The sequence below is a fragment of the Notolepis coatsorum genome (genome assembly GCF_963971535.1).
Source record: "Notolepis coatsorum genome assembly, chromosome: 20".
Lineage (NCBI taxonomy): Eukaryota > Metazoa > Chordata > Actinopteri > Aulopiformes > Paralepididae > Notolepis > Notolepis coatsorum.
This window is the reverse complement of record NC_140184.1, coordinates 65,653,788-65,678,931: the sequence shown is the minus strand read 5'-3', so window position 1 is coordinate 65,678,931 and position 25,144 is coordinate 65,653,788. Positions and strand designations below refer to the sequence as shown.

The 25,144-nt window shown below is 43.8% G+C and overlaps 1 protein-coding gene across 1 annotated transcript in view; it reads right to left on the bottom strand.

The window, feature by feature from the left end:
• cpne7 (copine VII) overlaps window positions 1–25,144 on the bottom strand; it is a gene marked incomplete at both ends in the record, with an annotated part of 210,175 nt that overhangs the window by 78,194 nt on the left and 106,837 nt on the right. The window contains one exon of the mRNA XM_084337136.1: window positions 9,322–9,396. Within this exon, the coding sequence (XP_084193262.1) occupies window positions 9,322–9,396 (75 nt within the window). The remainder of the gene's footprint in view (window positions 1–9,321; window positions 9,397–25,144) is intronic.

Genomic DNA, 25,144 nt, shown 5'->3' with positions numbered 1-25,144 from the left:
GTAAGACAGTTATTATTAGTTAAAATTCAGATATTGAAGAAGTGTGTTTTTGGTTGATAAAGTGGGCAGTTTATCCTGTGCTGAAAAGTCTCCATTCCAATAGAGAGAGTATATATTTTGGTGTTTATTTGATTATTGTTTCACTGCCTTTTATTTATTACGTTTCCACAGTTCTTTCCTCATACTTTATTAACATTTTGTACATAATACAAGTTCATGTTAAAAGGATGACCCAAAAAGCCAGACCGAGGGCTTGTTTCAGTTTTCTAATAAACAATCAAACTGAACCTTTTTTTTGCCTGCCTATTTGTTTGGTGGAAACTTGATCATAAACTAAAAAAAAAATAAAAAAAAAGTAGTGCCGATGTAGTTAGCTATTTTTGCCATGTTCTTGTAGTGTAGCTTGCTACATTTATCTGGGGATAGCTTCCATTGTAGTTGAGCTATATTTAATCGAGGGTAACTTGTAGTGTAGCTTACTACATTTTCCAAGTAGCTTGCCCATCACTGCTCTCTCTCTCTCTCGCTCGTTTGCTCGTTCTCTCTCTCGCTCTCTCTCGTATGTATCACGCTGTGTGGGCGGAGCCAGGCCAAAACAGCCTGAAATCCTGAAGTAGAAGAATTATGCTTTTGAGTACTTCATTAGAAATACAAAACAATGCATTTTTTTTAAACAACTTTACAGATGTGTTCCATAGACTCACAGGAATTGTGTAAAGTTGCCCAAATAGTGCAAGGAATAGCAAGACATGGGACCTTTAACTAAGAGATTCGCTGAAAACATTTCTTCTTTTTGGGCATGGATTACAAGATTTCAACTACAATACATACAACTTTCTCTTTGGCATTTCCTGATTGTTGAATAGTTAGGTAAATACTTCACCTACAAACACAATACTGTTCTGACATCACAATAGGAATGTAATTAAGAGATTTGCTGAAGAAAATACTATTGAAATGCCTACAGTAGGTTTATAAAATAGGCAGAACTAAAACATGGGCCAGGTTTTGTCAACGAAGAAAATAAATGATGGAGTAACAACAGACTGGCCGCTGGTGGCACAGGGTTGTTTGAGCAGGACACCATGACTCAACGAGACCAGGTGGTCATAAGATGTTTTGAAAATGTGAAAAATACTGTCCGAAAATAGTTATTACAGTTTTTAAGTATTTACTTGCGTTTAATAAGTAAACATTTGTATAACATTTCCTTTAATCTTGTTGGCGGACAGAGGCTGGAAAGGGAGCAGTGTGTTGTTACTAGTTGGGATCTGCTTTTTGAAAATCTGCATTTCCATTTCATTTCAAACCTTTATTTAAACTCGAAAGGCAACTGAGGTTTCCCTCATTTACAGTCATGTCAAGTGTACATACAGAAATAAGCCAAACAAAACATAAAATCACACAGTATAAAAAAGCAGTCACTAGAACGGGTTCCATAGGTTTCAAAATTCCATTCCAATAATGATGTAGCATAAGGAGACACATGTCGTGGAAACCGGAGAGGTAAGAATTCGCTTGGTCAAATCATCTTGGTTGTTACACAATGCATTTGCTAAAACATGATAAATCGAATACGATTTATCTCAGGAGTTTGGTTAGAGGACTTGACGTATTTGGCCAGGAGAATCCTGTCAGGCCTAGATTCGTCTTTATAAACACTTTATACGTCTCTTTATACACACTTGGAGGGGGCGGGGAAAGGTGACCAGGTAGACCGGAAGGGGGCGTTATGCGAAGGAGGGGGGCGTTACGCGAAGGAGGGGGGCGTTACGCGAAGGGAGTGGGGCGTTACGCGAAGGGAGTGGGGCGTTATGCGAAGGAGGGGGGCGTTACGCGAAGGGAGTGGGGCGTTACGCGAAGGGAGTGAGGCATTACGCGAAGGGAGTGGGGCGTTACACAAAGGGAGTGGGGCGTTACGCGAAGGGAGTGAGGCGTTACGCAAAGGGAGTGAGGCGTTACGCGAAGGGAGTGGGGCGTTACGCGAAGGGAGTGGGGCGTTACGCGAAGGGAGTGAGGCGTTACGCGAAGGGAGTGAGGCGTTACGCGAAGGGAGTGGGGCGTTACGCGAAGGGAGTGGGGCGTTACGCGAAGGGAGTGGGGCGTTACGCGAAGGGAGTGGGGCGTTACGCGAAGGGAGTGAGGCGTTACGCGAAGGGAGTGAGGCGTTACGCGAAGGGAGTGGGGCGTTACGCGAAGGGAGTGGGCGTTACACAAAGGGAGGGGGCATTAAACAATGGGAGGGGCCGTTACACGAAGGGAGGGGGCATTACACAAAGGGAGGGGCCGTTACACGAAGGGAGGGGGCGTTACACGAAGGGAGGGGCCGTTACACAATGGGAGGGGCCGTTACACAAAGGGAGAGGGAACGATGCTTAGGTAGGGTGACCGGAAGGGGGGAGGAGGGGTGTTTAGACAGGAAGACAGGAAGGGGGGGTATCGGAATGGGGGAGGGTAGGTGTTGCACAGGAAGACACAAAGGGAGGGTATCGTAATGTTGGGGAGGGGGAGACAGTTTCTACCACACACACATAGAAAAGCGAAATAAAAAATACCATGATGCATTATGGTCAATCGTGAAAATGTCAGAAGAAAACGTGATGTGGTGTATTAGCCATGTTGAAGCAGGACAACCGAAGAGGGCAGGTCCTGAGCCAAAATTGGGCCAACACTGAACGAAAATAAATAAATAAATAAATAAATAAATAAATAAATAAATAAATAAATAAATAAATAAATAAATAAATAAATAAATAAATAAATAAATAAATAAATAAATAAATAAATAAATAAATAAATAAATAAATAAATAAATAAATAAATAAATAAATAAATAAATAAATAAATAAATAAATAAAAATAAATAAATAAATAAATAAATAAATAAATAAATAAATAAATAAATAAATAAATAAATAAATAAATAAATAAATAAATAAATAAATAAATAAATAAATAATAGCCAGTTCGCACGCGGCAGGACTCCAAGGTCCATTTATTCATGGCACCGTTTGGAGCACCACTGCTGTTCATCTCAGCCTGACTCAGGCCCCGTTTAGACGAGCGTTTTGTGAACAGAAACCGCAAAAGTCATCTTGCGGTTTCACTTTTAATTTTACGTTTAGACGAGCGTTTTGGAGTGGAATTCTCCGTGCAGACGACGCTGTAATGACGGAGACCCGCTGTCACACGATTGGCGCATATGTCACATGACGTGCTGTGAAGACCCGCCCTACTCTGCCTCTGATTCGCAGACTGTGGATGGGGAATGTGATTGCACCAAAGCAGAGTCACTCACAGACAGTGGGTCCACTCACGCCGCGGGACAGATTCTTGTGTATTTAACCCTTTCACTGCCACACGACAGCCGGTTGTGTGATAGTAAAGGGGTAACCTTCTGTCGTGTGGCAGTGAAAGGGTTAAAAGTACTGCCAATGTAGCCTTCAGGTGATCTCCGTTGATATAAGTCAGACATACTTGCTTTGTTTACGTCTCGGCTACTGGCGCATACCTGCTACCTGTGACGTAAGCAGTATGCGCGACCAGAGCCGTGACAAACCTTTCGTCATCGTTTTTATCAGATTTATACGTTTGAACAGTTTAGACGAGAGCGCAAAGCTTTTGCGTTTCTAGGAATTCCACCCTGGAAGGTAGTCTCACTTTTTTGCGGTTTCACCCCGTAAAAACGCCGTTTCCGTATAAACGAAAGGCACATCCGAAAAAATATTTTTGCGGATTCACCTGCTAGCGTTTCCGTCTAAACGGGGCCTCAGTCTGATGAAGAGCAGTGGGCGCTTGAAACGTAACGGTGCAATAAATAAGTGGTGCGATCTGTTTATTTAAACTATATCCCAAGAGACTCAGCAGCACACACACACACACATATCTATAAAGAGGGGGAAATTTAAGAACTAATGAATTCCTCTTGCTGGTAAAAAAAATCTCCTATACATTCAGTGCCTATACTGTATGTAGTCTGCTGTGACATGTGGAATTAGGAGGAGGATGTGAAACAACCACTTTAACATATAGAGGATGGAGCCTCAACTCCTGGTCCTGAGGGCAGGGCGGTCACAGCTCCTTTGGGTCAATTGATTCTTCAGGGTAGAAAATTATTAGGCACACAGCGTGTGTGTGTGTGTGTGTGTGTGAGTGTGTGTGTGTGTGTGTGTGTGTGTGTGTGTGTGTGTGTGTGTGTGTGTGTGTGTGTGTGTGTGTGTGTGTGTGTGTGTGTGTGTGTATGTGTGTGTGTGTGTGTGTGTGTGTGTGTGTGTGTGTGTGTGTGTGTGTGTGCGTGCGTGCGTGCGTGCGTGCGTGCGTACGTGCGTGCGTGCGTTTGCCTACAGGGAGCACAGTGAGGTATTTAATGTCACATTTCTGGCAGCATTAGAGTAGCCTGATACATCTCCACAGGGACAGGAGAGAGAGAGAGAGAGAGAGAGAGAGAGAGAGAGAGAGAGAGAGAGAGAGAGAGAGAGAGAGAGAGAGAGAGAGAGAGCGAGAGAGCGAGAGATGTAGCTCCCTGTTTGGTTGTCATGGCAGCCTCTAGCCAGTGGACTGATGGGCATCAGAAGCCGTCTATCAACATTTAAATCTCAGTCGATAAGTAGCATCTATCTATGTCATCTGAGTCATTAATCAAATGGGACCTGTTGGGAAAGTGGCCTTGTCCTGTGTATTTGTCCCAACACTGAGAAAATGTTAAATATGTGCATTGTGCCTTTTCTGCAGTCCAGCTGTGACAAGAACCCAGTGTCTTGAAACGAGCCATTCAGAATTGCAGCCACGGTAGTTAGTAAGACGTGCGTGTATACAGTATGTTATTATGGTTTCTCTGTAAATCATAACCACAACTTTATTTGTTACACAGTTTATTAGGTTGGGTTGGGTAACTGCTCGTGTAATGTAGTCGTTTTCCTTTAAGTGTATGATTTACGCATCCATCAACCTGTATCCCCATTCGAATAATTGTCATAGTCAAGCGACTGTCATCGTGGACCTCCATAGTAAGGAAAGTCTTGATGATGTGGATAATAGACCAGCTCTACCTTAAAACCACAGTTGTCAGAGTAATGGGATCCTCAAAGTCATTGCTAATGGCAGACAGATCACATGTGAAGATTGTAGCTTTGTAATGAATCTGTTTGAAAAACGCTGACGTCCCCTATAGGCTCCTCTCGCGTGTGTCGGGTTTCCGGCTGCTCCCATCTCACCGGGAATCTCCTGTAGCTATAGGGAAATGAATGGACTATTAATAGATCGCTCCTAGCTTAGTCTGTGGTACGTTGCAGGCTCGGTTCCTCTATGTCTCTGTTCTAATAACAATTTCTCTCTCTCTCTCTGCTGAAGCTGGGGATTTTCAGTTTTGAAATGACAAAATGACAAAAAACTAGCTTTAGTGCCACGGACCAGGTCAGCTGATGTCACCGTGAAATTGCGACATCCGGTCATTTTGTGTTAGCAATGTGGCTCTAATAATTAGGCCAGGTAACAAAACAGATCCTCCTGTCAAATGTAATTGTACCTATCAACCCTATGTGCGATTTAACGGACAAAATGTCTGGTAAACGGGAAAAGAAAACACTGTTCAGGCGGAGAAAAAAGAAACCGGGGCTTGCGGTCAACATGAGGTCAACATGTAACCCTTTGACCCTCTCAGCCATTTCCTCTCCCATTACTCCATCTCCTTTCTCTCTCTCTCTCTCCCTCCATCTCTCTCTCGCTCTCTCCCTCTCTTCTGTCTTCTTTCTCTCTTCTGTCTTCTATCTCTCTCTTCTCTCTCCCTCTCTTCCGTTTTCTCTCTTCCCTCTCCCTCTCCTTTCTCTCTCTCCCTCTCTCTTCTCTCTCCCTCTCTTCTCTCTCCCTCTCATCTCTCTTCTCTCTCTCTCCCTCTCTTCTGTCGACGCTCTCCCTCTCTCCCTCTATTTTCTCTCTCTCCCTCTCTATCTCCCTATTTTATTTCTTCTCTCTCTCTCTCTCTCTCTCTCTCTCTATCTCTCTCTCTCTCTCTTATCTATCTTTTCTCTCCCTCTCTTCTGTCTACTCTCTCTCTCTCCCTCTTTTTTGTCTTCTCTCTCACCCTCTCTTCTCTCTCTCTCTCCCTCCCTCTCATATCTCTTCTCTCTCTTTCTCACCATCTCTTTCTATTAAAATATTCTATTTCCAAACCCCTTCCTCTGTTCCCTCTCTGTGTCTCAATGTCTCAGTCTCTCTCCAGTATGTAAGTCTATAGCTCTCCTTCAATGTAATTACCGTTGGCAGAGAGTTAAGGTCTTTCACTCGCAGGCTCTGCAATCTCAGTGACAAGCAGGTCAATAAAACAATGAGAGGCCGACTTTAAGCTACACACACAGTGCCACACAGCACCCCCAGCAAGGACAAATCCCCCTGCGTCCCTTTAAAACTGACAAAAACTGACTGGACACACAAACTGTTTGACTGAAATGGCACAGCCCTCTGGGCAATACGTCTGTCTGACAGTGTATATCCCGCCCCTTGGATTCAGTTTCTTGAATTTCCCCAAGGGGATCAATAAAGGAATATCTTATCTTATCTTATTACAGTGAGAGTAAGCTCTCAATTTACCTATCTCAAACCCTGCCATCTTTTCTTGATGCATTTGAACAATGCACTTCAAATGCATGCACTTGACCTATCTCAAGCCCCGCCCGCAAGGGAAATGACAGTTGCGATTGGAGGATCAAGAAAATAGGGCGGGGCTTGATAAATGCATTACAAATGATCCTCCTCTGTGGTGTTTGCTGGAGAAACCTCAGCCACTATTTTTCTTTGGAGTATAATGCGTTTTTCCCCCTGTATCTCCTTTCATGGTCAAGCTACTTAATCTGTCGTTGCTATCTTTGCTCTCTTCGCTCTCTTCACTCTCAGACCATTACGTTTAGATTAGACTTCCCTTGCTTCCTGCGCTGACTCTTGAGTTCAGAGTTCTGAAGGATGGATCGTGGATATCACCACATGGCCCCTCAAAAATTACTTTGCATACATAAAGTCATGAACATTTATCAACTTGTCGTCTATGACTTTATGTATGTCAAGTGGTTTCTGAGTGACCGCATGGTGATATCCGACAGGCACAAGCAAACACTGGACTGGTACTTTTATCATTCAGAATGATAGAAGTATGATATACCATGTACTTTTAAAATGCAGTCCATTAAGAGTTTAGCTTAAAGGCAAAGAAAGAGGGAGGGGGGACACACTGAGAGGTGAGGGAACTGGGAAGTTTTATATTTCAATAGAAATATACAGTATATGTGAGAGAGTGGAGAGATAGAGAGAAAGAGAGAGAGAGAGAGAGAGAGAGAGAGAGAGAGAGAGAGAGAGAGAGAGAGAGAGAGAGAGAGAGAGAGAGAGAGAGAGAGAGAGAGAGAGAGAGAGAGAGTGGGAGGAACAGCATGGAGGCATTTGGGTCTGGTTTGTTGCTATGATGGGAAAGAACTGATACCCGCTGAGCTCCAGGGCCAGTGGTGCATGCTGGGATGCTGTGTGAGGGGGCACACAGAGCTGCATGCTAGGATGCTGTGTGAGGGGGCACACAGAGCTGCATGCTAGGATGCTGTGTGAGGGGGCACACAGAGCTGCATGCTAGGATGCTATGTGAGGGGGCACACAGAGCACTGCTTCATGCCTCACACACAGAAAAGCATGTATCTAAAACATATACACTCGGGTGTTAGAAGACGACGCTGCGTACACACATACAGCCACCCACAGAGGCTTAGGCTGAATAGCTTCAGAAACCCCTGTTCATCTTCTCTTGCAGTGGAAAGGGAGGATAATGCAGTGAATGGACCACTAAGCCATAAAATGCATGTTATTGAAACCTTGCAATGGTCACCCCTTGGTGTAAACTCACTCCCAAGTTAAATACCCCCCACTTTGCCACCTGAATTAAATCCTTTTCACGTGGCAAAATGAATAACAAGCGTTACATATGTATATGTACAGCCCGATCTTGCTTAAAATATGTAAAATATGAAAAAGGTAGTACATATTCAGGGTGCGATCCAAGAGGGGAGCCCGGGGAGCTATAGCTCCCCTAGATCAGACATCAGCTCCCCTGGGGGTCTCTAAAGCTCCCCTGGGAGCTGTATCATCATCGTGTATAATAATAAACGTATGCTATTTTGGATGTATGATTAATGATTTGCGTGTAGTGGCTACTTACTGGGACATAATTCACGGCATTCTAGCCTTTTGTGGTGTTTACTACATCTCCCATGACCCTTAGCGGGGGATGACGTAGATAAAGAGAGACAGTGAAAGTTGAATGGAAGTGTTGTTTGTGAGACAGTAGCGTGCGTAATAAACTAGTGTTTTTGCATCGGAACACGACTCCGTCTACGCTATCATTACTGCATTCCTACATTTGTGACCCTTGGACATATTTCGGAGATTATATCGAACATGTCAACTGAACAACAGAACGCAGATCGCAGAACTTTGAACGCAGTTTCACTCAAGCTGCGCAGAGTGCCAACGCTTGGTTCGCGCGAAGCCCAATTCGCTCTCAGGAATATTACCGCGGATGCCACCAAGTACTACTATGTGGTAGCAGCCCTTACGACTTCAACGGCAGCGAGAGTGGTGAGTTTGCTGGAAAACCCACCTACACATTTTTTTCCGCTGAGAGGCGCGCCGCGCACCCCCCCCATCCCCCCCCCCCCCCCCCCCCCCCCCAACGACGGGGCTCACCCAAAGATGATGCTATGGATCGCACACTGTACATATTGTATGTTATATTATAGCCATGAGTAATATATTGACATATTTACGAAAATGTACAATGTGTACATAGAATACATTTGAGCTCCCTTGCTGGGGAACGGATGGGAGGCAAGTGCCTTTAGCTCAAGACTATACGGAGACACACTTTTCCGATTGCCTCGCCCCAAACCCTAACCCTAACCATACTGTTACCTTAAACTAACCATGACCGTCTAACCCTAACTCTAACCTTAACCCTAACCTTATATCTTAACCATAAACCTAAACAAACCATAATCATAGTATTGCTGTGTTTGTGACAGGGTGGATGGGTGGGTGGCTTAGTCTAGTGGTGAGAGCACTCACCCGTCACCACAATCATTGTTGGTTTGACTCTCGGTCGCTGTGTTGGTTTTGGACTTTTGCGGATATGAAACATAAATATATTACTTATACAAGACAAAAATATATTACTTGGCTATGACATAGTATACATTATGTACCTTCTTTCTTGTGGTTGTTTTTCTGAGGAGACCGTGTTGGTATGTAATACTGCATGGATTACGTCTCTGTTTCCAACTTGATGAGGCTTACCTTGTCGTCCAGTTTCTTGGCACAGAAGAAGAGCTCTACATAGCCATTGTTGCCAGAAATCTCCTCAGCATGCACCTGAAAATGAAATAAGATTCTTCAGAAACGTGTGTGTGTGCGTGTGTGTGTGTGTGTGTGTGTGTGTGTGTGTGTGTGTGTGTGTGTGTGTGTGTGTGTGTGTGTGTGTGTGTGCGTGTGTGTGTGTGTGTGTGCGTGCGTGCGCGCACGTGCGTACGTGCGTGCGTGCGTGCAGTGCGTGCAGTGCGTGCGTGCGTTTTTTCCTCTAGTAGGCGTCTGGCGTGTAAAAAATAAAAACAACGAAAAAAGAAATCAGTAATAATTAACCAAGCTGTTTCTATTCTTCACGGGAAATACTATGCTATGACAACACACAGGCCTCTGCCAAATCATTCATTCATTAACTGTGCTACAACAAATGTGTTCTGATCTATGTAATACCCAGAAGGAACTGTTCTTGGTGTTTTGTGGCGCAGAGTCACTAAAACTGCTGTTTTCTCCGCTTTTCTGCTCCACTGAATCAGATCGACGTTGTGCGCTACAGCCTACCATGTCTGGTTAACCCCTCGCCTCTATCAGCAGGCAATAGCACAGCTGGTACCGTTGCCTTTTCTACTCCGTTCTGGAGAATCCCATAGCGTCACACAATAGAACTGTGTCAGAGGGGCTTCATTACAGATTTAATTGACATAAAGACATCCAATACAGTGGGAGACGCAAGCCATTTCCAGCACTATCACCCCGGTTAACACGTGCCAAGCTGTCATCACCAGTTAATAGCTTTCTGCCGCCGTACCATTACAATCCCTTATCTATTCAACGGTTACTAAGGTGCAAAAACGATTTTCAAAGTAGCGTGTTTAATCACGCGTGACAGCTACACAGCGACAATACCATTTAGGCAAAGTCAATACAGATAAAGGGTCAGTAGGAACTATTTCAATCGACCATGGGGGTTAAACGCTTCGTTCTGCTGTTTCCGCAAGCTCCTTTCACCTGAAGTATATTAGAACCGGATTTCCTTGGCAAAATAGGATCCTCAGAAGAATTCACACAATCTCATTCAATGTCTGTAATAATTGGAGTGAAAGTTGGAGAGAAAGGCACACAGCCTTGCTGGGCCCCGTTCCCCGTACCTGGATAACTGAGTTAACCGGATAACTTTCGGTTAAGTCTGACTTAAGCCGGACTTTCCGGCTCCCCGTACCTGGATTGTCCAAATCACCATGACAACAGATCCAAAAGTTTGAGCCTGGTCGAAAGCAGGGTTTAAGTTCATGTTAGCCGGATGAAGCACAGCCACGCCCCCGCAAAGAAAGTGACAGCGCGTTTCCTGAAATTATTCCCACAGTCTAGGATCTGCTTTATACCATTCTGAATTACGTTTTTGTGCTCCATTCTTCCAGAGGGGGCTTTTGAAATGTAAAATAGACCCAAAATGCTGATACTAAATTCACTTTGTCCTAAATAATGCACGTTATATATACCATGGCGCTCGCTCGGTGCGATGTACACATTATGTGGTTATTCTAACAACGCGCAGCATTGCAAATGTGAATCCCGCGGGGATATTTTTAATGATTGAAACCTATCGCTCGTTTGGCTCTGATTCCTTTCATATTCTCCGCTGTGGATGTTTAATGGAGCGCCTGGATTGTGTTTCATTCAAGCATAAAATTGAAGTGTCTATGCGTGGATTGTGGATCTTGTCTCGTTCATTAATGTATAAACAATGAATTTATCCCATCTGGCACAGTGGCTCAGCGGTAGTGCTCAATCCTGGCAACCCAGCGACCGGTGTTCGAAACCCCGTGTTTCCAATATAATTGTTTTGAATATAATATTAATGATTATACGCCAAAGTAGCCTAGTTTCAAGTTAAAATATTATAAATCTACATGCATTGAGGATGTCATTCTTTATATAGCTCTCAACGTGCACCAAATTGAATTATTCCTACATCGCAAAAGGAAGGGGGAGACTAGGTTTCAAACCCCGGTCGTCTGCGTGAAAGTCAAAAGAAGAACCCGTTACACCACAGTGGAGATAAGTAAAAGATCGACTATACATCAATCAATGGGAAGAGAGCCGTATAGTTATTTTGTATAACAGTTTAACAAATTATTTTCGCTAGCAAGATCTCATTTGATTATTCAATCCAGCAGGCAAGTTTAAAGAAATATAATCTGATTGATTGAGGTAATGAGGGACTTAAAATTAGCCTATAGATAACGCATTTAACTTGTCGGCGAGGCGATTGAGCCGTACTGCAATATGTTACTAAAGTTTTAAATCAATTAATCAATCAATGCCGCTAGAGAATCAGGATCTCTGCTCTCGACACTTGCTGCCTTCTCGGCTGAGGCGGGCACGCGCACTTATCCTGGGTCTCAAGTCTGGCTTGAGTTAACAAGACTGAATCCACCTTCGAGGAACAGGAAAATCCCGGCTTCAAACATCGGGTTAACTGAATCTGGATAATGACATCTTGATCGACTTAGTTGAACCAGGTACGGGGAACGGGGCCCTGGTCTATTCACAGCTGTCATTGGCCGGCTCATGAGAGCAGCTGGATTCCTCTCCCCCTGAGGAATGAAACGTTGTTTACGCAAACAAGTTTCTGTCCAAATGTGGGTCATCTTGTCCCCCAAAATATTATTAGGAACCCCTGTAATAAAAGAAGGTGTTGCTGAATAGAGTCTGTTGAATTGGTAGATTTTAAATATGAATTATCTTCCCAAACACTTTGTTTTGAACTCTTTTTGGAATCCAATGGGTACTACTATCCCATATGTAAAAGATGTATACCGGTATATGACTTACAATAATTTATATATCAATAATAATATATCTATTAAAACATTTAAAGCTAAACGTATTGCAGTAAATCCACAGAGAATCAGACATATATGGCGGGGTAACCAGTAAAAAAAAGAAGACAGATACTATGTTTCTTATTAACCGTCTGAAGGCAAAAACTATATATTTTTTTTATCCACTTTTTCTCCCCATTTTCTATTTTTCTCCCATCCCAATTTCGTATTTCCAATACTTCCCTCCCCTGTCTTGAACGTTGCTAGACTATGCCTCCCACTCGTCGGCTGTATTAAGGATAGAAGCCTTGCATCACGTGTCCCCTCCGGTACACCAGGAGGCAGCCTGTCACGTCGTTTCACCGCAGCAGCTCGAACTCTCAGTGGCGAGGAGTAACGCGTGGGAAGCTCACACTGCCCCCGATACTTCCTGATTCCGCCGCACCGGCGTCACCCAACCGACCTGTAGGAGTCGCTGTCCACAACGTCCAATCCCCACCCACCGGCTTTCCCACCCTCTAACACTGCCAATTGTGTTAGTATGGCGGCCGGCCAAGCCGGTAGCAACGCCGAGAGCTGGGCTCGATACCAGCATCTCCTGCGTTAGTGGCGAGCGCCTTGCCCACTGCGCCACTCAGCCACCTCAAAAACTATGTTTGTTATAAACCTTCTGAAGACAGATACTATGTTTCTTATCTCTCCTGCTACGGAGAAAGCGTTGACGCCATCTACTGTAGATCCCTGTTCAAGCTCGTTGTCAGGCGATCTCCTCCCATTCTTGCAGTTTATGGCGGAGGGACAACATTTTTGCATGGGCTTGTCCCTATGCCCTATGTGATAAATCGACGGAAGTATCATCAAAGTCGTCACAGGGAGTATATAAAACGTCCCGGAACAATCTTCGTGTCTTTTGCTGAAATCTTCAGAGCCAGCGGTCATGCAACAAAATCCTCTCCAGAAAATGAGGTCCTGCAGTTTGAAACAACGGTGTAAGCAGGGCCGGACTGGGGAAATAATTCATACCGGGAGATATAGCGCGAAATATAGCCCCAATCAGGCCACTTTTTAAGCGGGGGGTCTGGGGGTCCCCCACCAGGAAATGTTTTGTTACAAAGACTTAATTTCCTGCATTCTGGTGAATTTTAGTGCATGTGAATCACAAACTAATGAGCCAACAATTGCTTAGTACAATGTACTGTTATGGACCTCAAATAAAACTGTTGTGGCACTAGCAATGCTACTCTCTCCACCTTAAAAAAGAAAAAAGCAAGAGCACAACATATTTTTCTATTTACTCTTATAATACAGTTAACCACTCTCTCCTGTAAGGGCCTTTCTTTTTCTTTGTTTTATCCCTCTCTCCTCCACCCTTTCTCTTTCTTCCACTGTCCATCTTGACATCAACGTTAATTGACTTTCACTCTACTGTATCTCTCCCGAGTCCCTCACTACCTGGCTCACTGCCTGGCTGTTATTCTGCATCTGAGTGCCGTCTGCCATTCCATTCGCCGCCTCCGCTGTCAATCAGTTGTATCGCCTGGTCCCGCCTCCACCAATCACAAGCGGCAGCACGGCTCCATTGTGTGTGTGTGATCCGCGTGAGGGAGAGAGTCAGATAGTTCTCCAACTCTGTCGCAGACAGTGAAATCCTGGTTGTTCCCCACCCACCTAGGTTATCTAACTATCGCGCCGCGCCGCCGCCACAACTAGAAACAATGGCCTGGCAAAAAAAAAAAAAATAATAATAATAATAATAATAAAAACATTTTTTTTTTTTTTTTTTTTTATATAATTTTTTTTTTTTAATCTGTGCAGGCCAGGCCACCGGGAAAACTCCCGGTGCTCCCGATGGCCAGTCCGGGCCTGGGTGTAAGTACTGTTTATAGGCAATTGTTGGCCATATTATAGCATGTGTTCAATTTACGACAGTCTATAGTGTTTGTGAGAGGATTTTCCAGAGATTTTGGTAATATTTTCCACTCGAAAAACTTGTTTCTAAAGTAGCGGTGTGAACTGTAAAATCACCCAGGAAATCAATGCTTGCTTGAGCTGTTTGCCGAGGCACAATTGACGTATTTATTTAGCGAATGCAATGTTTTCAAATAACCACATTGATGTATTTAGTTTATTCATTACTGGGTCATATTCTATATATAATATATAAAATTGTATTGGCCCAGAAAGGACGATGAGTGTGACCGGGTCGCTGCGGCAGGCCTGTATTAGCTGAACTAGCTCCCATGCTAGCGCTGGCTAACAACAAGCTAGCCAAAGACCCAGAGATTAAGACCAACCCCCTCCTGTGTGATATGCGAGAGGCAGAGGGCATAGAGCAGGGGTCTCAAACTCGCGGCCCGCGGGCCAATTGCGGCCCGCGGGATGATATTTTGCGGCCCCCTACTGGACATCAAAGTGTAGTGTTAATGCGGCCTGTGCACTACTGTTTGCCGAGTCGTTGCGCGAGAGTTGGACGTTTTATTTATTTGATCACTTGTAGGCTACCATAGCGCAGGCTCATGACAGCAATGTTAGTGACTTGGTTGAAACGTGATTCCGGAGTGATATGATATCAAGTAAAGTGGAAGCAAATGCATCCTCGCTATCTCTCTCCTCTGCGAGCAGTGCTGCGCGCTGTCCGCCTGCACTGCCACCGTCTGTCTGTGTACGAGTCTGGTCCAATCACATACGTGTCCCGTCAGCGTTTTTCCCCCTCACCCACAGTCTGCGAATCAGAGGCAGAGTAGGGGAGTAGGGCGGGTCTTCACGGACTGCATGTCGTCTCTCTCTTTCAGTTCAAGTCGGAGCAGAGTTGACAGCGCATCTACAGTAAACTCACTCCCAGTTTTATCTCTGTGAGATAAATGTAGCTATTAGCCTATTTTCGCCAGCAGGCAGCCAGCAGAAAAACATGTCATTTTCAAAGATGGTCAGTAAAAGAAAAGTCGACTGCAATTCAAAGGTGAATGGACGGAAAAAGTCCCAGCCAGGGGCGTAGCTGGAGATTCTGGGCCCCATGAAAGAATCAATTTGTGGGCCCCCAATCTATTAAAAAATGTGGGGCCCCCAATCTATAAAAAAAATTTGGGGCATTTATTTATTGATGAAAATGCATAATATGGTTTTTACCTATTTTTTTATAAACAGCTTTGTGATAGAATAAAAAAAAGATGTACAGTGCATTTCCATAGCTGTGGATGAGTCCACTGACACCACTGAGAAGCCTGAAGAACCATTCATGTTCTGAAGAACTGTTCATGTTCTGAAATGTTATTGCTAAAGATTGAGAAGATTGGATCAGTTGTACTTTTTTTTGGAATACTTGAAACCCTTTTTTTGTGGAATATTTGATGCGGCCCAGCCTCACCCAGACTCTACCTCCAGCGGCCCCCAGGTAAATTGAGTTTGAGACCCCTGGCATAGAGGAAGACAAGGCTCTAGGAAGAGAACAGGGTAAGTTTGAATAACATTTTTAACACACACATTAAATAATTGTATGAATAATTTGTAATATGTAAAAAAAATTATAATAATCATTCATAACTTTTGAACAATAGATGATATTTCTAATCTGTCAACTGTTCTATATTGGCCACAATATTGGCTAAATATCATACACTCTAATGTTTCTTATCCAAAGTAAGGAAAGTGCTTGAAAATAATTTTGTTTCTTCAAGTTCTAAGTTCAACAAGTGCGAGTTCAACTGAAGAATAATAACAATAATAATGATGATAGGTGCGGCTGGGTGGCGCAGCGGACATTGCACTCGTCACCAACGCAAGAGACACGGGGTTCGACTCCGGCTGTCGGCGCTGCCTCCAGCTTGGGCCAGCCGTTATACTAACTCAATTGGCAGAGTTAGAGGGTGGAAGTCGATGGGTGGGGATTGGACGTTGTGGACAGCGACTCCTACAGGTTGGTTGGGTGACGCCTGCACAGCAGAGACAGGAAGTATCGGGGGCAGCGTGAGCCTCCCACGCATTACTCCTCGCCACTGAGAGTCTGCGCTGTCTGGTGAAAAGATGCGACAGGCTGCCTCCTCATGTACCGGAGGGGACACGTGATGCAAGGCTTCTACCTCACTACAACCGACCAGTGGGGGGCATAGTCTAGCAATGTTCAAGACAGGAGAGGGGAGAATTGGCAATATGAAATTGGGATGGGAGAAAAATTGAAAAATAAGGAGAACAAGTGAAAACAACAAGTGTGACCCAATGCTTGTTTCTTCTGTCAGACCCAACGCGGTATCTTGGAACTAGCTAGCTACATTTACATTTACTCATTTAGCTGACGCTTGTATCCAAAGCGACTTACAAGTTCTGTACGACAAGTCAAGCTAGATAGTCCCAGTGCATAATAATACACTGGGGTTGTTCGAGAAACAAAATAATTTCATGATATCGCGTCTACCTGAGATTCGAGCATCGGAAATACAATTGGACTGTTATATTCAGTCGTAGGCGGTTCAAACGTTTGTTTGCATGTTGCGGTGTGGATTCAAGCTTTATTGTTACCGGCTACCCAGCCTGTTCAGAACACAGCCAGAATTAGACCATAGGATTTGGACTACTGAATGCTGCTGTTTCAGACAATAGTTCAGACAATAGTTATCCTCATGCCCAGGGTGTGATGGTTGGGATCTCTGCCTCTAGAACCACATGTAGGCTTCCCTAGCTGGGATCGAGGATCAATCCCCCCCTATCTGTAATAAAGGAGATTTGTAGTGGTTAAGTGCATCTTGTCAGGATGGCACATGCGTAAATAGCTCACTCTGCATGTACAGTATAATACAACCCTGCCCTCCACTCCTCCACACACCCAGCTACACACACACACACACACACTGGGGTGGGGGGGGAAATCGATACAGCAATATATCACAACAGGAAGAATCACTCTGTAGTGCTACTGTAATAGAGTTACAGAGATTTGAACACACTGAAATAAAAGTTTTTTTACCTACATCTGAATTATTACAGATGCCTGCAAAATAATTCCAGCAGAGAGGTATTAGCCTGAAAACAAAATGGGTCCATAGCCTGAAGTCTTATCTAGTACAATACCACAGAATTTTTTTCTTTTTACACATGTTTTTCTAATGGTATTGTTACGTGTGGGGGTTTGTCTGTACCCTGATCAGGTGTTTCCAGTGTGTGATGTGTTATGTCTAGTTGTAGTTCCCTGTTCTGGTCTTGTAGTCCTTATCGTTTCCCTCCCAGGTGTACACATTTGTAATCAACCCAGGTGTGTCTCGTCTCGTCATCCCCTCGTATATAACTGTCCTGTTCTTCCCGCCTTATTACTTTTACCAATGGATTTCCAGTTCCGCGTTCGTGTTCTGCGATCTTATTGGCCACTGACGTTTCTGGTCACGCCAATCGTGTGACGCCTGTTTCTATCACCGGTTAAGCTTAGGCACTCTTTCGAAGTTGGTTAAGGTTAGAGTTTGTCTTAGAGCAGGGCGATAGAAGTAAGTAGTAAGTAAAGTTTATTTATATAGCACTTTTCACAGAGACAACTCACAAAGTGCTTTACATACAGCAGAAATTTAATAAAATAAAATAAAAAGCAAGAACCATTCAAGAGATAAGAGACAGAACAAAACACAATGCATCACAGAGAAACAAAACAAAACAAACAACATATTTTATACCTGGAGGAGAAGCTCAAACATTACCCAAAGGCCTGTTTAAACAGTAATGTTTTTAGCTGATTTTTTTTATTTCAACAGGCGCTACAGCTCTTAGGCCACGAGGAAGGGCATTCCAGAGTCTAGGCGCTACAGACTGAAAGGCTCTGTCACCTTTGGTGATCAGCCTGTTGCATGGAATGACCAACAGATCCTGGTCAGCTGTACTCAGGGTCCTGCTGGGTTCCAGCAGGTCAGTTAAATATTCTGGTGCCTGGCCGTGCAGAGCTCTGAAAGTGAGCACCAGGACTTTGAAATTAATTCTAAAATGTATAGGAAGCCAGTGCAAGGAGGCCAGAACTGGAGTAATGTGACACCTTCTGCTTGATCTGGTTAGCAATCTTGCAGCAGTATTTTGGATGAACTGGAGGCATGGATGATTTATTGAGGCAGGTGAGAACCGAATTGCAGTAGTCTAGACGAGAAGAAACGAAGGCATGGATGATCAACTCTAGGTCAGAATGGGAAACCATCGACCTGAGCTTAGCAATATTCCTGAGATGGAAAAAACAGGTGCGGGTCACCGACTTGATATGGGTGTCGAGGTGCATGGCCTGATCAAAGTTTACCCCAAGGTTCCTGAGGTTGGGGCTCACATTAGTTTATAGGGGCCCAAGGCAACCAGCCACCCTAGATGCGACGCCATCAGAGGCCACGATGAGCAACTTGGTTTTGGCCTCATTTAGCTGGAGGAAGTTGCTAGCTAACCAGGCCTTAATGGCCGACAGACATTCATTTAAAACAATAAAATTAGAATTAAAATCTGTAAGCAAAAGAATTGCGTCGCTAGAGGCTACATGTGCTGATCTGAGGGCTAGCCAGGCTATGCTAAGGGCTAAGGCGGAGGATCTCGAGGCTCGAGGACGACGTAACAACCTTCGGATTGTTGGACTACCAGAGCAGATTGAGGGCCCGAGACCAACACCCTTCTTCGCCACCCTTTTAACCCAAGTTCTTGGGGCAGAGACCCTCCCTAACCCTCCAGAATTGGACCGCGCACACAGGTCTCTGGCAGCTAAACCGAAGCAGGGTGAAAAGCCTAGGCCTGTTATCATCAGGTTCCATAACTATCAAACTAAAGAACTGGTGATCCGGGAGGCCAGAAAGAGAAGAGCGGAGATGCAGTACAACGGTCAACAAATTGCTTTCTAGGAGGATTATACCCCAGCTGTGTTGGAACAGCGAGCACCGTACCGCGATGTGATGGCACTATTTTACAAGCGGGGGCTGAGGCCTAGTCTTCACTACCCGGCCAAACTGATGAGTACGGAAGAGAGCGGGGACAGGCTACGCTTCATGTCTGTTGGGGATGCCGAAGCGTACCTCAAGACCAAGCTAGCCTAGTGTGGACGGCTACCCAGCGGGTACCCAGCGGTAAGCTCATAGGCGGCGGGTATATATAGGCTAGGGGGGGCTATGCCTACCCAGAATATTATGCTCGGAATCTTGAAATGTATATAATATGTGCGCAGGCTGCTGGCTATTGTGTGTGTCTTGTGCTGCAGCCGGCTGGCCGAGGTGTCAACGACGAAGGTGTCAATCGGTGGCAGCGTTTACCATTCAAGTTTCTCAAGTTTCAAGTTTCTTTAATAGTTGTCATACAGAAGTACAGAATACTTTTGTACAAAATGCTTCTTACTGTTGCGCTCCAGAGACTGTGCAAGACAAGATAAGTATGAAATAAAAACATAGTAAAATTAGAAGTAAAAAAAAGAGGTCACAGTGTTCAGTTTAGACATATGTACAATGTTCGATGCAGAATAGACGTAGTTACCATACAATATACAATACTGTGCAGTGTACTAATATACAATACTATATAGTGCAAGGCAGAAATGGAGAAATGGGACGAGGTGCAATTTAGGTACAATTCACAGTAGGTGTACGAGTTGTAGTGCAAATCCTTTATCAATAAATATAAAGTGTAAGTGTGTTTGTGTGATCTAAAGTGTGGAGAGTGGGTGCTGCAGTGTGTTGTTTGTTTGAGTGAGTGTGTGCGTGTGGGTGTGTGTGCTGTGTGCATTTGATGGTTGTTGCATAGTGATTATTGTTCGTTTAGCGATTATTGTTCGTTTAGCAGCCTGATGGCCTGGGGATAGAAGCAGTACAGGCAGTAACCAATCACGCATAGGCTCAGGTTAAATAATGTAGCCAATCACATCATTCACATGATCATCCTGATCCCGCAGGCCGAGTAAAGCAAACATCTGTGTTCTGAATTTCAGCCCGCCGATGCTTTGTAGCGAACACCAGCGCACTATTTTTAGTCAAATTTCAAAAAGCAAAATGGATATATACCATTTTTCCAAGGCATAAACAAAGTTATTTAGAAGCTGCACCGGGCTGGCCCTGGGCATAACTACCGATCACCTGAGGCTGTATGTTGTTTTATCTTGGCAAACAAGGGCTTGCTCTAAGAGGACATGATGAGAGTCCGAGTTCATCAAATCGTGGAAACTTTTTAGAGCTACTGTATGTACATTGTTTTCAAAGCATGATGAGATCTAAATTACGAAAAACTTTCCCTTCATTGCAACTTGTGATTCAAGTTGTGAACGGTCTTTCTCACCAAGACGAAACGTCGCATTTATCTGCATTAAGGTAAGACAATGGTTAATATATTATTGGATGCCTTCATTTGAACACTTAATTTGCACTATATGAAATGAGTGGGGCTCGCTGTAGTAGCCTAGTAGTGTGTGTGTGTATATGAAATCAGAACCTGGACAGCATTATTTGCGTGCAACCAAATCTTTTTTATAGTTAGTTCATATTTCATGATCAGTGAACCGTTAATCATATTGGATGCCTTCATTTGAACAATTAATTTGCACTATATATAAATTAGTGGGGCTCGCTGTAGTATAGCCTAGTAGTGTGTGTGTGTATATGAAATCAGAACCTGGACAGTTTGCGTGCAACCAAAAATAAAAAGGTCAAATTTTTCAGGCTCCGCGCGGGGGGCGTTCCCTTTACAGCCTTCCCTGACCTAAAGCCCACGCGCCGCCTATGGGTAAGCTAACCTGACGCCGGGAGCAATGAACAATGGATGTAGAATGCAAGACTGAATTTATAGACATTGGTTGGGCTAAACTGGTCGACCGCGTTAGGCCTGACACTGAGACCTCATGGGGAGAGGCTATTGACATTAAGCGGACTGGCTTCTGAAACTGAACTTTATGCTTCCCAAATGGCCGACGCGGATTATATTTGCCCGTATTTCTAACTCCTTTTTGTTTTTCTTAATATTCTTTAATAGCCCTTATTTTCACATGCGTCTCTCTCGCATTCAAACTGTAGACGTTCCCTCTGTTTAGAGGCTGCTAGATACATGGAATGGACCTGTTTGACGGGATAATGAAGGTTCTATTTGTATGCTTTAGGAGTATTCATTGCGCAGAGACTGGGCCTGAATTTACTAGGCCATTTACCTAGGTCTAACGGACACTTCGGGCCAGCTGAAACCAACACCAACAGCAATAGGCATGATTACGACATACTGAGTGTTCGGCTGAACTTGTGGACCTTGGTTATGTTATAGTGCCCAGTCACTATAGATTGGCCACCTATGCCTCAGAAGGGGAATATTGTTATTTCAATCGGAGTGACTCCTTCAAAAGGAACCCTATGCCAACCAGGTTGCTATAGCCATGACCTTGTGAATGATTGCATGCCGTTTTCTTCTGCTCCCTATTTCGTATTTTTTTTGTCTTAGTGAGTATGTTTGTGTATGGTTGTGTGGGTGTATGTGTGTGCATCAACCCCCCCCTCCCCCCCCCCTTTTCTCTATCCCCCTCTACCTTTCTCCTCTCTTCCAATGTTTTATCTTTTCGACTCAGGTATGTATATACTTAACAGAACATGGCAGTGACGGGCAGGAACATCCGTTTCGTCTCATGGAATGTCAAAGGGATGAACAAGAGACACACATCTGCACCTCAGATATCCCCCGCATTAAGAGAGCATGGATGGGACACGTTTTTCATTCTAAATTCTCAGCAAAAGCCAGGGGAGCTGCAATTATTATACATAGGAATGTACCCTTCGAGCCTTCCACCATTTTAACTGATCCTGACGGACGATATGTTATAGTGTCGGGCAAGCTGCAGAACATTCCGGTGGTTTTGGCCTCAATATATGCACCGAATTGGGACAATGATACATTTGTATCTAATTTATTTTCCTCAATACCTAACCTTAATGATCATCACATAATTATCGGAGGAGACTTTAACCAGGTCCAAAACATGGAACTGGATAGGTCTTCGGATAGACGTACTACCATCTCCAAAGCGGCGAGCATCCTAAAATTTCATATGGAACAGCTTGGCCTTATAGACCCCTGGGCCCTCATTCATCAACGTGGCGTACGCACAGATATGTGCTTAACCCGTGCGTACGACCATTTCTAAGCAAAATGTGGGATTTATCAATTTGAACGTGAACTTGACTTTGTGCGTATGTCTACGCACAGCCCAGAGCATGCGTACCTGGCGCCCGTTGGTAGAATATATTATTACAACAAGGAAATAAGCTTCTGTGCATTAGTTTCAACACTGGCATGTTCTGTATGAACCGTAATTCATTATAGTTCATTGTAGAATAGCAACAGTAGTGTAATTATGGTCAAAACCCTATAAATAGCATTTGGAATAATAGGTCTTTATCTCCGAATGAATGCAGCATGGTTTATATAGCGTTATCGGAATATACGGGGTGTACTGACTGACTGCGCTCCGCGTAACTCAACTCATTATTATTTTGCGCACATAAATCAAAACGTTCCCGTATTTCTGCAATCTATGCGCAAAATAATAAGGAGTTGAGGTAGATACACACTCAGAACGTATTACATGCTGGTATGCTGATAGAGTAAACTATTATGAATATGAATATGATATGATATAAGGTATACACTGGTCCGTCGCATACACTGGTATGCGCAAGTTACTGTTGCATAATGTAGGCTATGGCTGCCATAGGCTACCTAATAGTATATGATTTTTATAGGCATCTATTTTGTTGTCGGTATTAGGCTAATACCGACAACAACAGGGGGGGACCCTGATGTAAACAAGACAAACGTCTTTCTCTGGTCTGCATCCCCTTAACAATTGTGTATATTGAGCCGTACTGTATTGTACCCATTCTGCAATCTGTTAAATAAAGTTTTCATTCATTCATTCATTCAAAATAGATGCCTCTAAAAATCATATTATAGCCAATCGAACACAACTAATAAAGGCATTCATATTACAGCACGGTTATAATGACACACACACATGATGAATTGAAAATGGGGGACCCTGATGTAAACAAGACGAAAGTCTTTCTCTGGTCTGCATCCCCTTAACAATTGTGTATATTGAGCTGTACTGTACTGTACCCATTCTGCAATCTGTTAATAAAATGTTCAATCAATCAATCAAACCACCAACGCCAAACAGTGGTCAACGAACGGTCTTTATTAGTATTTTGAGCTGTCCAGGCAGAATTGCAGCAATGGTCTTAGGGAGCTGTTGATATCTGACATCACCGTGTACAAGTCAGCCTTTTATTTATCCCATAACACGCGTTGTGTCTTCTTGGTTCGGCAGCGCCTCAGTGAACAATCTCCCGTGAAGTTTCTCAGAGTTCCGCTCGGGTCAGTCCATTATTTCACATCCCATCGGGGGTGTTTCATCACTTTCATGACCATATATGGATAATCATGCACAAGCATTGACGGTAGAACAAAGAGGTATTTATCAACACGGCTGAGCGTAGGACCTGTGTACGCACGGTTGATAAATCCTGTTTTTTTTGTGCGTGCACACATTCTAAATTCTGTGCTTACGTATGAAAATAGAATACTTTCTAAGAAAAATTTATAAATGAGGGCCCTGGAGAGCAAAATTTCCTACCGATAAACTTTTCTCTTTCTTCTCCCATGTCCACCACACGTATTCGAGGATAGACTTCTTTTTACTAGATGAAAAACTGCTACATAATGTAGTCTCTACTAAGTACCATAGTATAGTCATTTCCGATCATGCCCCGACATCCGTTGAAATTAACTTCCCCCAGGGTAGAACACCCTCTACATTTTGGAGATTCAATTCCCACTTATTATCTGAACCTGAATTTAAGGATTTTATTCATGCACAAATAAAAATCTTCTTTGAGATAAACGACACACCTGAAGTTAGCAGTGACATGCTCTGGGAGGCCTTTAAGGCATATCTCCGCGGACAGGCCATCTCCTTTACCTCTCATTTTGGGAAGCAGGAACAATCCAAATTAACGGGTATATCAGATGAGATTAAACGATTGGACATCCAGTATTCATCTAAACCAACTCCTGCTCTATATAAGAAACGACTCCAGCTCCAATCACAATATGATTTGCTCTCAACTAGTAAGATCGAGAGACTACTCCTGCACACCAAGCAGCGTTTTTTCGAGCAGGGGGATAAGGCCGGAAAATTACTTGCGTACCAAGCACGAGTGGCGAGTGCCTCTAGACTGATTCCCAGGATAAAATCCCAATTAGGTGTCACTACAACAAACCCTATGGAAATTTCTGAAATTTTCTCTGACTACTATTCCAAACTTTACACGTCGGAGTCCTCCCAGCAGGACTGGGATCGCCCAAACCCCCTCAAGTCTCTCAAATACTCTCAGGCGAATAAAGCAGAAGCTGAAGAGTTAGGCACGCCTATAACCATCTCTGAAGTGACTGAGGCAAAGAGAGATTTATGATGGAAAGCAGACTGGGACCAATAGTGCTGAAAACGTCCTTTAATAGAGAGGTTGGGATGGTGTCTAGAACACCAGCCCTGATTCCAAACTCTAACCTTAACCAACTTCAAAAGAGTCGCCTAAGCTTAACCAGTGATAAACTAGGCGTTAGGTAGTTTGCAGGTAGTTTGCAGGCTGTTCGAGGCGGAAATGGGCACATCACGCGATTAGGCGCACATGTCACATGACCAGAAACGTCAGTGGCCAATCAGATCGCACCAGAAACGTCAGTGGCCAATCAGATCGCAGAACCGGAACGCGGAACTGGAAATCCGTTGGTAAAAAACTAGACGCGTTCTTCCCTGCGTGAGATGCTGATCCTGGTTGTACAGTTCTGTGTTTTGTTTGTCATTATTTTATGTTACTTCCTGATTACAAAAACCATGGTAATTATTATTAATTAAATATCTTTTGTTGGTTCCTTTGGCTACCGTCTCCTTATTATGTTACATTGACAAGACAACAAGCATTCCTTCAGTCAATGGTAACGTAATATGGGGGCTCGTGCCAAACTGATTTGAGCAGAAA